Source organism: Lepus europaeus, chromosome 16, assembly GCF_033115175.1.
Source record: "Lepus europaeus isolate LE1 chromosome 16, mLepTim1.pri, whole genome shotgun sequence".
Lineage (NCBI taxonomy): Eukaryota > Metazoa > Chordata > Mammalia > Lagomorpha > Leporidae > Lepus > Lepus europaeus.
In genome coordinates this window covers 47,180,290-47,193,702 of record NC_084842.1, presented here as the reverse complement: position 1 = coordinate 47,193,702, position 13,413 = coordinate 47,180,290, and the positions used below count along the sequence as shown (strand labels likewise).

The 13,413-nt window shown below is 42.6% G+C and overlaps 2 protein-coding genes across 12 annotated transcripts in view; one reads left to right on the top strand and one right to left on the bottom strand.

Annotated features, from left to right (window-relative positions):
• The window catches only part of HMBOX1 (homeobox containing 1), a 204,032-nt gene extending 200,931 nt beyond the window's left edge, over positions 1-3,101 (bottom strand). For 10 of the 11 annotated variants that reach the window (XR_009868227.1, XR_009868228.1, XR_009868229.1 and 7 more), the window contains exon 1: positions 2,820-3,101. The gene's annotated coding sequence lies outside the window, so the exon portion shown is untranslated. Of the gene's footprint in view, positions 1-2,120; positions 2,140-2,819 lie in introns of those variants that run through there. The other variant, XM_062213595.1, reaches the window with a different exon arrangement.
• A 270-nt stretch (positions 3,102-3,371) lies between these two features.
• Positions 3,372-13,413, top strand: part of INTS9 (integrator complex subunit 9) — a 155,016-nt gene continuing 144,974 nt past the window's right edge. The window contains 1 exon segment of the mRNA XM_062212781.1: positions 3,372-3,625. Coding sequence (XP_062068765.1) covers positions 3,617-3,625 — 9 coding nt within the window. The 5' untranslated portion in view covers positions 3,372-3,616.

The window sequence follows — 13,413 nt, the reverse complement described above, 5'->3', positions numbered from 1 at the left end:
AGTACACTAAACTAGCAACAGATTGGTTAATAACACTTTAGAATTTCAACTTCCCACATATGTTCACATTTTTAGAAGCAATCACAATAAAATAAATATGTTTTTCACATAAATGTGTCTTTCCCAATTACAGGATGCAATGTTAAACTGGACAGGCACCAGTGCTCCGGTTTTCTACCTTTTTCATAAACCATACGACTTCCACACACTGAGAATGTTTTATGCTTTAACCTGCAGCAAGGCTTTACATCATTTTAATGTCCAGTGCTTAAAATGCCACAGAATTACCGCCAATTAATGCAAGGAATATATGTGGTTTATATATAATGATTTTGACCCCATTATCAGTCAGAAAAAGTTTAATGAAAGCTTTTCCCAGTAAGTAATTTTGTATTTCCATAGATGAAGACAAACAAAAAGAAAATGTGAGGTAAAGGTCGGCGAAAGAGAAAACATTCATATTTTTCCAACTCTTAAACATTATAGCTTTAAAATTCTAAAAGAAGCACTAAACATTTTTAAACTATGACCATCAGAATGCTTCAGAAAAACAAAACAAAATATAAACTCCATTATGTAGTTACATAAAATTTTTCTTCAGTTTTGCAAAGTAATATTTTAGGTTCAGATATAAGCTAAAATGAGTAACTAAAAAACCTGGTCCACAACAAACTGAAAGCTCAGCTTTGCATCAACATATTCGATATCTGAGATGTAGAAGACACATCAATTTTTTTTTCTGTTCAGGCGAACCTAAGATATATGCTACCTCATGCTTCCAGTCCCCTTATCTGTGTGAACAGCGGAGAGCAGAAATTTCAAATCAAAGGTTGTAAAACATACCATAAAACTACATAGTACATCACAGTGACTTTCAGTTCTTACAGAATCTAAAGGTCCCTTAGTGATAGATGGTGCATTCAAGAATTAAGTTTGGGGCCAAATACACACACACATTATATTCAACAATCCAAACAGAAATTATGCCAATTCCCTTAGTTATTTAAAAGCCCATTACAGTTAAAAAACAAAGCAAAACAAGTGTCACAGGAAAAGGGGTTACTGAAGTACTAATTACGTGATCTTAAATCCTCCTGGTGTAATGTTATTAAATATTAAAGGCTGTGAGAAGCAAAAAATGTTGCAATCCCCTTCCCTTTTTAACTCTAATTGGAAATTGAAAAAAAAAAGAACTCAAATTTTCCAAATTTGACTTATAAACATAATTCAATGAGATCTAACAAGTTAGTTGTGCAATTTTTAAATAAGTTTAATGTAAAAACACTGCAATCTTGATGTGGTAATTACCTGTGGCATAAATGCAAAATAAAAACAACTGCAGATCCCTTTCATCTAAGGATGCATTTTACAGCAAAACCACAAAGAGCACAACTGTATTAGCACAAACTAAATTAAAAAGGCACAGGAGGTATTACAGCCATCAGGAAGAGAAATGTACTCTGTCAAGAAAGCAAGCACGGATTGAAGGAAGGAAGGAGAGTGAGGGGAAGCCAGGAAGAGAGGGAGAAGGCATCGGGTTCTATACCTGCAGGCTCCCGGAGACACCGTCACATCACTCTACCCTGTTTTATACATGAGGTTTTAATAAAGCTTCACACTAAATGGAAAACAGCAAGCACATTACACCATTCAACTTTACACAGTGTTGGATCTTTACTGCCAACTGCATTCTTGCCTTCATTCACCCAACGCTTCCTCACTCTTTCATACCAGCTTCCAGGCAAATGAGAGACAGAACAGGGTGGGGTAGAAGGGAAACACAAGCAGCGCCTTTCAACGCACCGTCTCCCCCCTCCCCGCCCCGCAAATAATTTCCAGCAGTTTTTCCTACTACGAAAATAAGTCGCCCTATCTCAAGATACACATCAGACATCCTGCCCCTTTAGAAGCGAACACAATCCCGCACTCCAGTTCCCCCACTCCACGCCCCCGAAGCTCAAGTTAAATAACAATCTAGGTTAACACGAAGACCACAGGATACCTCTACCTACTGTTTCGGGGGCGAAGGTGGGTGGAGGACGCCTTTCAAAGTAGCCCCAACAGTGTAACCAAAACACGGTTCCGGAATAAAATATTAAGAAACACTTTTCCTTTCCCACCTATCTCCCGACTTGAGGATGCGAAGATCCATCTTCACACCACATCATCTCCACAATTCTCCTTCCCGGAGTTTGGGGTGGAGATTTATACCAGGGGAGGGGACGGGAGGCGGGTGGCGGAATGTGAGCGGGCAATGGGACACAACCGACTTGCTGAGTCCAGCAACCCCGCACCACGTCGCCAGCCCAAACGTCCAGCACCAGGACCTCAACGCACGCTTCTCAGCCCAGGCCCAGGACGAGCTATGACTCTAGCGATCTAACTTCCTATCTATAGACATTTCTTCAAGACGAGCGCAGCACTGAAGTACACGTCACACAGTTTAAAACACAGTTCTACACACCGACACACCTCAAAATCACCTCGCAGTTTCCCAAACTCCAAGCAGGAGACCCCCACCTCCAACCTTCCGCCCATAGTAGAGGAAGAAACCAGGAGAAAAGAGTTGGGGAGCAGTCGACGCCTTTCAATTCCTGTCCCTCGCAAACTGCCCCACCCCACACCCCGTGTCCCGGTCACTCACTCGGAAGCCCCCTGCTTCCTCCCTCCTCTCAATCCGGCCGCTTAGGAGACCCTTCCCCAGCGTCCGCTCACTTTCTCCCCAGACCCCTCCCCCCCACACCAAATTTTCTTAAGTGAAGAGAAAGAAGTAAAGAGACACACTTAAGGTAGTCCGGCTTCAAATCCGCTCGACTCACCTCAGAATCCTTGCTGAGTTCTCTCCGCCCGGCACAGCCCCCTCCCCAACGTCCCAGTACGAAGGGCTGAGGTAGGGAGGAGGGAAAGCGGGAGGGGGAGGGGTGTCTTCCGCGTGGGGCGCCCGTCGGGAGGGGACTGGGGAGGGGTGGAGGCCGGCGCAGGAAGAGGAGAAGGGGGAGGGGAGGCCCCTATCTCCCAGTCTCCCCCTCAAAACCTCCCTTGTCTCAATCACATCAGACTGACTGTCTTTGTCTGGCTGACAACCGCCATATTGATATCAACAGCCCCGCTCCCACCTGCTGCAGCCAGGCATCCCTGGGAGTTGTAGTTCTTGCCTCCCCTGAGTAAAAGCACCGAGTTCGGCGTCTGGAGGCCCCAGGGAACTACAGCTCCCGGCAAGTCTCGCGCCCATCCGCCTTCCCACAGGGAGGCGGGGAAAGCGGAGACGAGGCCGTCGGGACTACACATCCCAGAATACCATGGGTCCCAGGCCCATACAGGGGACATGATATCATGCTGGGGTGGAGAGGGAGGATGAATTGGCGGCGGGGATGAATTTGAGCCGACGGAAGGAGGCGTTCGGCTAGTAAAGGGAGGAAAAGGAAAGACGACCACAGTTCCCATGATGCCCAGAAGGAAGACTACATTTCCCATGATGTTCCGGGAAGGGGGCGTGAGGAAGAAAGACTGCAAGTCCCGCGATGCTCTCGGCGGGCCAGAGAAGGAGCTTGAACCGGAAGACACATGCTGGGGTTGAGGAGTCCTGAGACTGATACTGAAAAACCTAAAGTCCATTATGAAACTGGTGAGTCTTCGTTCCTAGGTCGGAGGGCAAAAGTGATGCCGTGCCATTTTGGATATGGGCAAGGAACAGTCACGGAGAAGGGAACTGGAAAGGGGGGTGGGTGGAGGAGAGCTGCTTTTGTTGTAGAGAAGGTTTGAATTCCCTCTCCTGACCGCTGGCCCCCCTAACCCACAACATAAATCTGCCAGGTTTTATTCACTTTGCGAGGCAAGAGGTTGACCGTAATATTCACCTGTGAGCTAAGATTGGGTCCTATGAGCTAGGTTTGGGCTTGCTTCTCAGCTTCCCAGTGTTAGGATGGATTAACAACCTCTTTCCATTCAGTTGGCTCTTGATTAGCGTCTCCCTGCCGTCGTTGGGAAGGCTGATCAGATTCGAACAGAGTAGAAAATGTTGGGCAGAACGTAGTCACTCATTAAGTCTCTTGTTACCAACTACTAACAGCCCTTCAAATCCAAAGAAGAACGAGGTCAGGGCGTGATGTGGGAGGATTTGAGTCAAACACTGCCTAGGATCTGTATGGGCAGAGAGGAAGTGTCAAGGCATTCCAGTCTGAGGTTGTAGGGACTGCAAGAGCCAAAGCTTGATGCAGCTGCCATTCTACCTGGGGAAATCTTTGCATTTTCTTCAATGCTTGGCTCACAGGAAAGCTTCTCAGACCTTTGTTTTGAGCCATTTTATTGTCATTGTGTGCACAGATCCAAAAAGTTAGCTTATTCCAGCTGTTTCAGATTAGTAATAGCGTAATTAGGAGAGAAGAAAAACAGGTGTGAAATGCTGTTTCTCAACACTTTAAAAATCTGTGTTCCTGCAGCCAAATGATTGTCCAGCTTTTCTTTCTGTAATTGTTATATATATAAAAACAAAATTTCTTTTTCCCATTTCTGTAATTATTTGAATAGGCTTTCCCAAGCCACACAGCCCACACACTCTCATCTGATAACCACCAGCTGTTTTCTGTGAGGAAAGTATTAAAAGTAGATTCAGCTCCCAAACTGTCTCCCTTTCAGGGGTGGGGAACCTTTTTTCTGCCAAGGGCCATTTGGATGTTTAGAACATCATTCTTGGGCCACACAAAAGTATCAACTTAAAAATGAGCCTGCTATAGATATATTGAATTTCAAGTCCGTCCCACCTGCGGATGATTTGGCCATCAGGGCCAGACCAAATGACTTTCCTGGGTTGGGCCTGACCTTCCCCACCCCTGAAGCATGCCTGAAGGGGTCACAGTGCGGGTCAGTAAACTTTGTGAGCGCATCAGTTTGCCTCGGGGTTAGTGTGCCAGGCATTTAGGGGTACAGAATTGAAAATCACAGCCCTTGCCCTAAAAAGGCATGCGGCCTAAAGAAGATAGAAAAGTAAGCCAAAATTATCTGTAATTCACTGTGTTCACACTAAAATAAAAGCATGTTCTGTGTTTTGGGAACTAAGTTGACTGGTGATTGGGGGTGGGAGGTAAGGACCATTTTCAGAAAGATGACTCTTTTTTTGAGGTATCAGATAATTTTTAAGAAGATGTATATTGTTTGAAAGATGGGGATGGGGAGGAAGCACCTGGCTCCTGGCTTTGGATTGGCACAGCGCGCCGGCCACTTGAGGGGTGAACAAACGGTAAAAGGAAGACCTTTCTCTCTTACTGTCTAACTCTGCCTGTCAAAAAAAAAAAAAAAAATATGGAACAACAGAGAGAAATCGATCTTCCATCAACCAGTTCACTGTGCAAGTTGGTACAGCAGCCAGATCCAGGCTAGGCCAAAGCCAGAAGACATAAACTCTATCCTGGTTTCCTACTTAGGTGTCAGGGGCCCAAGTACTTGGCCATCTTCCTCTGCCTTCCCAGCCATATTAGCAAGAAACTGTATCAGAAGCGGGAATCAAGTTGGCACTCTAGTGTGGGATGCAGGCATTGCAAGTGGCAGCTTAACCTGCTGTGCAACACTACCCATCCCGGAAAGGTGGCTCTTGAACTGATGAGAAGGAAAAGTAGGCCAAAGCATTCCATGAAAAGAGTTTTGTCTATAGGGCAAAAGAGCTTGTCACCTTAACAGTTGGAACGCAGACCCTGTGTCCTCAGTAAAGGATAGAGTGTATTTGATAGGCTTTGTTTTAGAAGGCAGAGAAGTACCAAACAGTTTTCTCCATAACAGTTCATTTTTGAAGGTGCCAGAGAACCAGGATTCACTTAACATGTAACTTGATTTGCCCATAAAATCCTCCTTCATAATTTATTTTAAAATGTGAAAACATGGAAAAGAGTAGAAAATTGATTTTTCCTTTAAAAAGCAAAAGATGGCCTCAGAGAAAAAGGAAGTATGATCAATAGTCCCTCCATCTTTTAAACCATGCATTACCTACTCAAACACATTTGGTAGGAGATAGATAGAGGATCTGTAATGCAGAATTCCTGTCAACATACAGAGATGTTTTCAGAAACATTGTTGCTGAGTAAGGATTGGAATAAGTCTCCAGTAGTTAAAATGTTTTAACTTTGTATACTGCTCCAGGACTATGTCCTCATCTGTAGTGTCAATTTGTGTGGGAATGGGCCTTGGCCTGGCACTTAAGATGCTTGTGTTCCTTATTGGATGCCTGGGTTCAGTGCTCTGCTCTTGTTCCTGATTCTAGCCTCCTGCTAATCCAGACCCTGGAAGGCAGCGGGGATGGCCCTTCCTATTTGCAATCCTGCTACCCACTTGGGAGACCTGGGTTGAGTTCCTGGTTCCCATCTTGGGCATTTGGGGAGTAAAAAGTGAATGGGAGCTCCTTTGTTCTATTTCTTTGTCTTGCAAATAAATAAATAGGCCGGCACCCATGGCTCAGTAGGCTAATCCTCCACCTGCGGTGCTGGCACTCTGGGTCCTAGTCCCGGTTGGGGCGCCAGATTCTATCCCGGTTGCCCCTCTTCCAGGCCAGCTCTCTGCTATGGCCCGGGAGGGCAGTGGAGGATGGCACAAGTGCTTGGGCCCTGCACCCGCATGGGAGACCAGGAGAAGTGCCTGGCTTCTGGCTTTGGATCGGTGCAGCGTGCTGGCTGTAGCAGCCATTTTGGGGGTGAACCAACGGAAGGAAGTCCTTTCTGTCTCTCTCTCTCACCATCTCACTCTGCCGTCAAAAAAATAGATAAATAAATAAATAATGTTAAAAACATTTTATTTGTATCCTGAAAGACATTTTACTGAGCACATTCTTGTTTTTGAGAGTATAACCTTCCAAAGTGCCCTTCCCAGCCACAACCTATGAGCACATCTTGTTTATTCTACTTCCTAAATGAGAGTTTCTTGAATAGGTCTGTTTGTCTTCAGTCTGCTAATACTGTCTTTGTATTCAATCTTAACCCTTCAGCTCCACTCTATACTTTCCTTCCCTGTTTTAAATTACAGAGATCCATTAAACCCTTCTGGTAGTGTCTGTTGCCTTTAAAATAAAGTCTAAATTTGGTTGACTTGGCCTTCAGGAATATGGTGCTACCTCTTCAGACTCTTGCGTAGGCCTCTTCTCCTTGCTCTTTTTGAACTAATCATATCAAACATTTTCTAGTTCCTTGAACTCAGCCTGCTCTCTTTTGCCTCTGGGACTTTGAATATATTTCATTGCCTTCCACACTTTTTTTGGGGGGGAGGGCTAGCTAATTTCTTCATATTCTTGTATGTCAGGTGTCTGTTTAAGTAATGCTACTGCAAGGTTTCCTTGAATCTGTCCTCACTCATATAGACTCCATGTATTCCCAGAATTTGATACATAGTATGACCAACCCCACCAAATAGTTGAATAAATTATTCTGAAGGCCAATCAAGTTATGTGAGTACTAATGAGAAAAGATTAAGGGGAGAGGTTAGCAAGATTACAATAAGCAATAACCATTGCAGTTAAAAAGAATAATTGCTACCTTTTATTTAGCAATCAGTGTGCTCCAGAGAGTATGCTTGGTTCTTGCTAAGTAGTGTCCTATTTAAACGTTTAGTCCAGGTGATAGTATTCCAGTTCTACAGATAAAAAAATGTGAGCTTTGAAGAGGTGAAATAAGGGGCTCCATAGAACCAAGATCTGAAACCAAGTCTACTGCATGATGAGGACTGGGACTCTAGCATCCTGAACAGTGACTGACACCATATGAAGTTTTCTCTTAAAAAAAGATAGAATGGAGACAGAGAAATTGTATTCAAGGCAATTTTTAAAATTAGATTTTGTGGATCCAGTGATGTAGAGTAAAGCTGCTACCTGTGACGGCAGTGTCCCATATGGGCACTGGTTAGTGTCCTGGCTGCTCCACTTCTGATCTAGGTCCCTGCTAATGGCCTGGGAAAGAAGCTGAAGATGGCCCAAGTGTAAAGGTCCTGCCACCCACCTGGGAGACCTGGAAGAAGCTCCTGGCTCCGGCCTGGCCCAGCTGTGGGCTTTTGCAGCCATCTGGGGAAGTGAACCAGAGGATAGAAGATCTGTCTCTGTCTCTCCCTCTCTCTGTGTAAAACTGACTTTCAAAAAAATAAATATTTAAAAAAAAAACAAAAACTAGATTTCCTGGGCCAGTGGTGTGACGCAACAGGTTAAGCTGTTACCTGCAACACCAGCATCCTATATGAGTGTCAGTTGGAGTCCTGGCTGTTCTGCTTCTGATCCAGCTCCCTGCCTGGGAAAACAATAGAAAATGGCCCAAATACTTGGACCCATACCACCCACAAGGGAGACCTTGATGAAGTTCTAGGCTCCTGGCCATCTAGGGAGTAACCAGCAGATGGAAGATCTCTCTCCTCTCCCTCTGTCATGCTGCCTGTCAAATAAGTACATAAATCTTTAAAATAAAATTAGCTTTCAATGCAAGTTTGGTTGAAGTAAGATCTTTAAAAAGTTTATTGGTAAATCAACTTTGGAAACTCTTGATAATCCAAAGAACCTTACATCAGAGTACACCTCAAGTGCTAAAGTTAGTGGTTTTTATATTATATATTTTATACTGTCTATAGTTAGCTTGTCTGACACCATGTAGAGTTCTCTAACTTTGCACATCACACTCTAGGTGGTTTGTCACACACTCACATGAAGACAATGAATCCTATTATAACATAATACTTGGATATGTCCTTAGATAACTGACTCAAGAAAATTCATTGGTATTTTCAGTTAACCAGAATCATTTTAGAAAGTACAAGAAAATTTAAAAGGTCTTCTCAATTTAACACATTTTAGACAGTTTTCTTAGTATAGATTGAGTCTAATGGGGTTCACCCAATTCAGCTAAGGGTAGAAACTAGAATTCACCAGAGTCCTTAACAAATGACCATCAAACAAAAAGTACTGAGTATATTGACAGCACTTGATTTTGAAACCTCATGGCCAGGAATTAAGTCATTCAAATATATGAAGATTATAGTGAATAGAATTGTAAGAAGTAGCTCAAGAATGCAGCTTGTGTATGTACTTCCTATAAATAGTTCAGAGATGGAGAGAATCATCTAGCTTATTCATTTGAGATTTATTATAAAAGCACTGTGTACTTTTGGCATTCAGAGTTTTAACACTTTGCATTATAACTATTACCTCTGACACCAAAGATCTATGACATGGAATCGTTTATAATTTTGCTGTGCTAGACATTTGAATGTGACTTTAAGATAAATGATAACCCTTTGTGAATGAGCCTGATTGCTTCAGAATCTATGGCTCACTGCAGAGTTACTGTTACTTTCTTGTTAAAGGTCTAAGAGATCATTTAAATGCTTCTTACACTATATTTATTGAATTTGGTAGAGGAAATTTTATGCCGTAGTTAGTTGTGTTTGCAGATTTTAAAACTTGAGAAGGTCATGAAATGCATTCTGTGGTCTGTGCTCCTTTGTGCAAAATACTGTTTTATCTCTATGGCCTCAAACTTTTAACTCTCTGTTTCTCCTGGGAAAACAGATGGAGCAAAGAAATGAATTCATGGCCTGCTCCCAGTGGAAGAAAAGTAAAACTTCAAGGGCAGTTGTAGATTATATAGAAGATCTTTGCTTGAAAGGGGCAAATTCTGCCCCAAGGTCAGTGTAACAAATCATTAGAGTTTTGGTTAATCCTCACCTTGGGTCTGAAAGTGTTAGACTCTTTTCTTTCCAGTTTCCAGTTGCAGAATCCTTTTGACTTCTTAGAATTTGAATCAAGAACTGTCTATTGCTATATATTTCAAGCATTCAGAATTTCACCATTGTCTGAGGCACCTATTGCGTGAGATTGTTAAATTGTTAACCTGAATTCACTTTTTCCCTTGTTTCTCCTTGCTGGTTGATTAGAGTGCCCTCATGTGTCTTTATGATGTAATCTCATTTCAGGCTTTTGAAAGGTCATATTTTATCACAGCCTCACTATGATAAGTTCTTCCCTTTTCTGATTTCCTTAAACTCTGAAAAGCTATGTGTGATATAAAGCCAAGTTACATACCTTATTCAGTAGTGTTCTGCAGTAAAGATGGATATTTTACTCTTGAGCATGTCAGAGTCCTAAATCGCTTCTTATTTATTAGAAAGGCAGAGAGACCTAGAGAGGTCGCCCACCTTCTGTCCACAACAGCCAGGATTGGGCCAGGCTGAAGCCAAGAGCCAGGAACAACTTAAACTGGGTTGCAGTGAGTTGCAGTGGCCTGACTGCTTGGGCCGTCACTGCTGCCTTCCATGGTGCACATTAACAAAACTGGAATGGAGAGCAGAGCCTGGACTTGAACCCAAGGATTCCTAGGTAGTGGCTTAACCCTTGCACCAAATACCTACCTAAATTGTTGTTCTGAAAATTATTTTATTTACCACGGTAAAAAAATGTATCTTAATGACAGATTTTTGGCCGGCGCCGTGGCTTAACAGGCTAATCCTCTGCCTTGCGGCGCCGGCACACCGGGTTCTAGTCTCGGTTGGGGCGCCGGATTCTATCCCTGTTGCCCCTCTTCCAGGCCAGCTCTCCGCTGTGGCCCGGGAAGGCAGTGGAGGATGGCCCAAGTGCTTGGGCCCTGCACCCACATGGAGACCAGGAGAAGCACCTGGCTCCTGGCTTCGGATCAGCGCAGTGCGCAGGCCGCAGTGCGCCGGCCGCAGCGGCCATTGGAGGATGAACCAACAGCAAAAAGGAAGACCTTTCTCTCTGTCTCTCTCTCTCTCTCACTATCCACTCTACCTGTCAAAAAAAAAAAATTAAAAAAAAAAAAAAGACAGATTTTTTTTTTTTTCCGATGATAATAGTTGAATGGGAAAAACAAAAAACAAATCTGGGTTACCTGTAGTTAATCAGCAAAGCCAGAATGCTATTCTACTACTGCTACAAGCGTGGCAAAGTTACTTTTCCTTTAACAAAAGAAGCATATTTCTTGTGTGACTGGTTTGTTCTGAATATTCAGATAATTTTGCTGTTTGTTCAGATGATTGGCGGTATGTATTTGACAGCAGCTTACAGGGGCTGAGGCTGTAGCATAGTCACTAAACTTGGTAATAACGTAGACAACCTAAATGGAAATTTGGTTCCTCACTTGCTCAGCGTCCACAGAGGTCCAGACAAACTAAACGAACCTTCAGATCTTCATCATTTGTGTATTCAATAAAAAAATCTGTCTGAACACCTCATCTGTGCTAGGCAGTGCTCGGTATACTAGGTATACTGCAGAGTACAAAACAGATCTGTTCTTTTGCCTGTGTGGAACGTCAAGCCTGGTAGGCTTACTGTATGATTCAAACAGTATTATGGTCAGTGTCCTGATAGATATGGTTGGATACTGCCTCAAATATTTTTATAATGCTGTAGTCAAAATGTATTATGTCCAACAATATGCTTCTTAAAATTTTAACAGATAAGGCCAAATTGCCCACTGGTTTTTCCTTGTACCAGTAGTATATAGAAATACGTGTCCTCTACCCTGCAAACTCTTACTATTTGTCTTACTAATGCAAATTTCTTCTTTCATCTATCCTCACACTCTCTCCATTTATTCAAGAGTTTAGCCATATTTAGTGAAATGTCCCTACGGTGGTGATTATGGATGTGGGAAGATATACCAGAAATAGGAGCACATTTCATCAGATAAAAATGTGCCAAAAGAAATTTGTAAAAGATCTCTGGCAGTGCTTTGAAAATGCTGTTGCCTGGATATAAGTATTAAGATGATGATATTGTGGAATCAAGGAGATCGGAGGGGCACCTGGGCCAGTAAGGTTAACGGTAGAAGAGGTCTCCTGCACCCCCTGGGAAAGGGGTGGCCAGCCAGTGTGATTAAGCTTGGAATTGACATACCAGGCAGGACCAAAACAGGGAAACATGCCTGAATTTGCAGAGATCATAAGAGGAGGAAGGAATGGGAACTGAAAGGACAGGAAGGGGAAATGGGAAAAATTGCAGGAGAAAGGAGTTAGTTTGAAAGCCTCAGGGTGCTCATTGACCAAGATTAAGAACTATGTGGTGGGAACTTCACTGTGATAAAAACAAGTTTAGGCTGGCGCCGTGGCTCACTTGGCTAATTCTCCGCCTGCGGCGCCGGCACCCCGGGTTCTAGTCTCCGTTGCTCCTCTTCCAGTCCAGCTCTCTGCTATGGCCCGGGAAGGCAGTGGAGGATGGCCCAAGTGCTTGGGCCCTGCACCCACATGGGAGACCAGGAGAAAGCACCTGGCTCCTGGCTTCGGATCAGTGCAGCCCGCCAGCTGTGGCGGCCATTTGGGGGTTGAACCAATGGAAAGAAGATCTTTCCCTCTCTCTCTCTCTCACTGTCTAACTCTGCCTGTCAAAAAAAAAAAAAAAAGCATAACAAAAAAAACAAGAAGTTTAAATTGTTCCTGATTGACCATATATCTGAAGAAAATATCTTGAAGACCCATATTTTGTTAAAGCACAACTGACTTAAATTTAGTTCTCTGAAAGACACATGATGGTCAAGAAAATGATTATTTAATAGGTATTGTATTTTTTGCCCTAACGTAAGTTTATTTTTCATCACTCATATTTGTGACAGTTGAGGGGAGTGGATAATAAAATACCTTGCATAATCCATTTCTCAGATTTACGGCTTAAACAGAGATTATCTTTTCTAAATACAGTATTTCTGAATTTTTCTGATCCATGAAAATAAATGAAGCACTAGTTAGATGTTCTAGTTTAAGCCTTCATTTTCATATTTTTCCAGCATATGGAAATATGGATAAAAAACCATAGATTGAATAATGTAAAGGATATTATTGTTAAAATGATTACTTTTTTAATATTAAACACCTTTATTAAATATAATACCATAAAATTTAAGTATACATACCATAAAATTTAAAACAGAGTAGCTTTCAGTAAATTTACAGAGTTGAGCAACAGTCAGCACAGTCCAGTTTTAGAAAATTTCCATCACTCTTAAAAAGATCCCTTGTACCTATTAACTGTCAATTCCCATTACTGCTTCCAAGCCCAAGCATCTGGTCTACTTTTTGCCTCTGTAGATGTTCTCTTTCTGGTCATTTCATATAAATTAACTTGTACAGTACATGATCTTTTGTGTCTGACTCTTTGACTTAGAATAATGTTTCTGATATTCAGCCATGTATCCATGTAGCATATATAAATAGTTCATTCTTTTTTATTGCTCCATAATATTCCATGATATGCATAAGCCGTTTTGTTCATTCATCTACCAAATGATGAACATCTGGATTGTTCCCACCTCTTTGTTATTATGATTGTGTTGGACATAAGCTTTCTTTTTTTTTTTTTTTTTTAATTTTTTGACAGGCAGAGTGGACAGTGAGAGAGAGACAGAGAGAAAGGTCTTCGTTTGCCGTTGGTTCACCCTCCAATGGCCGCCG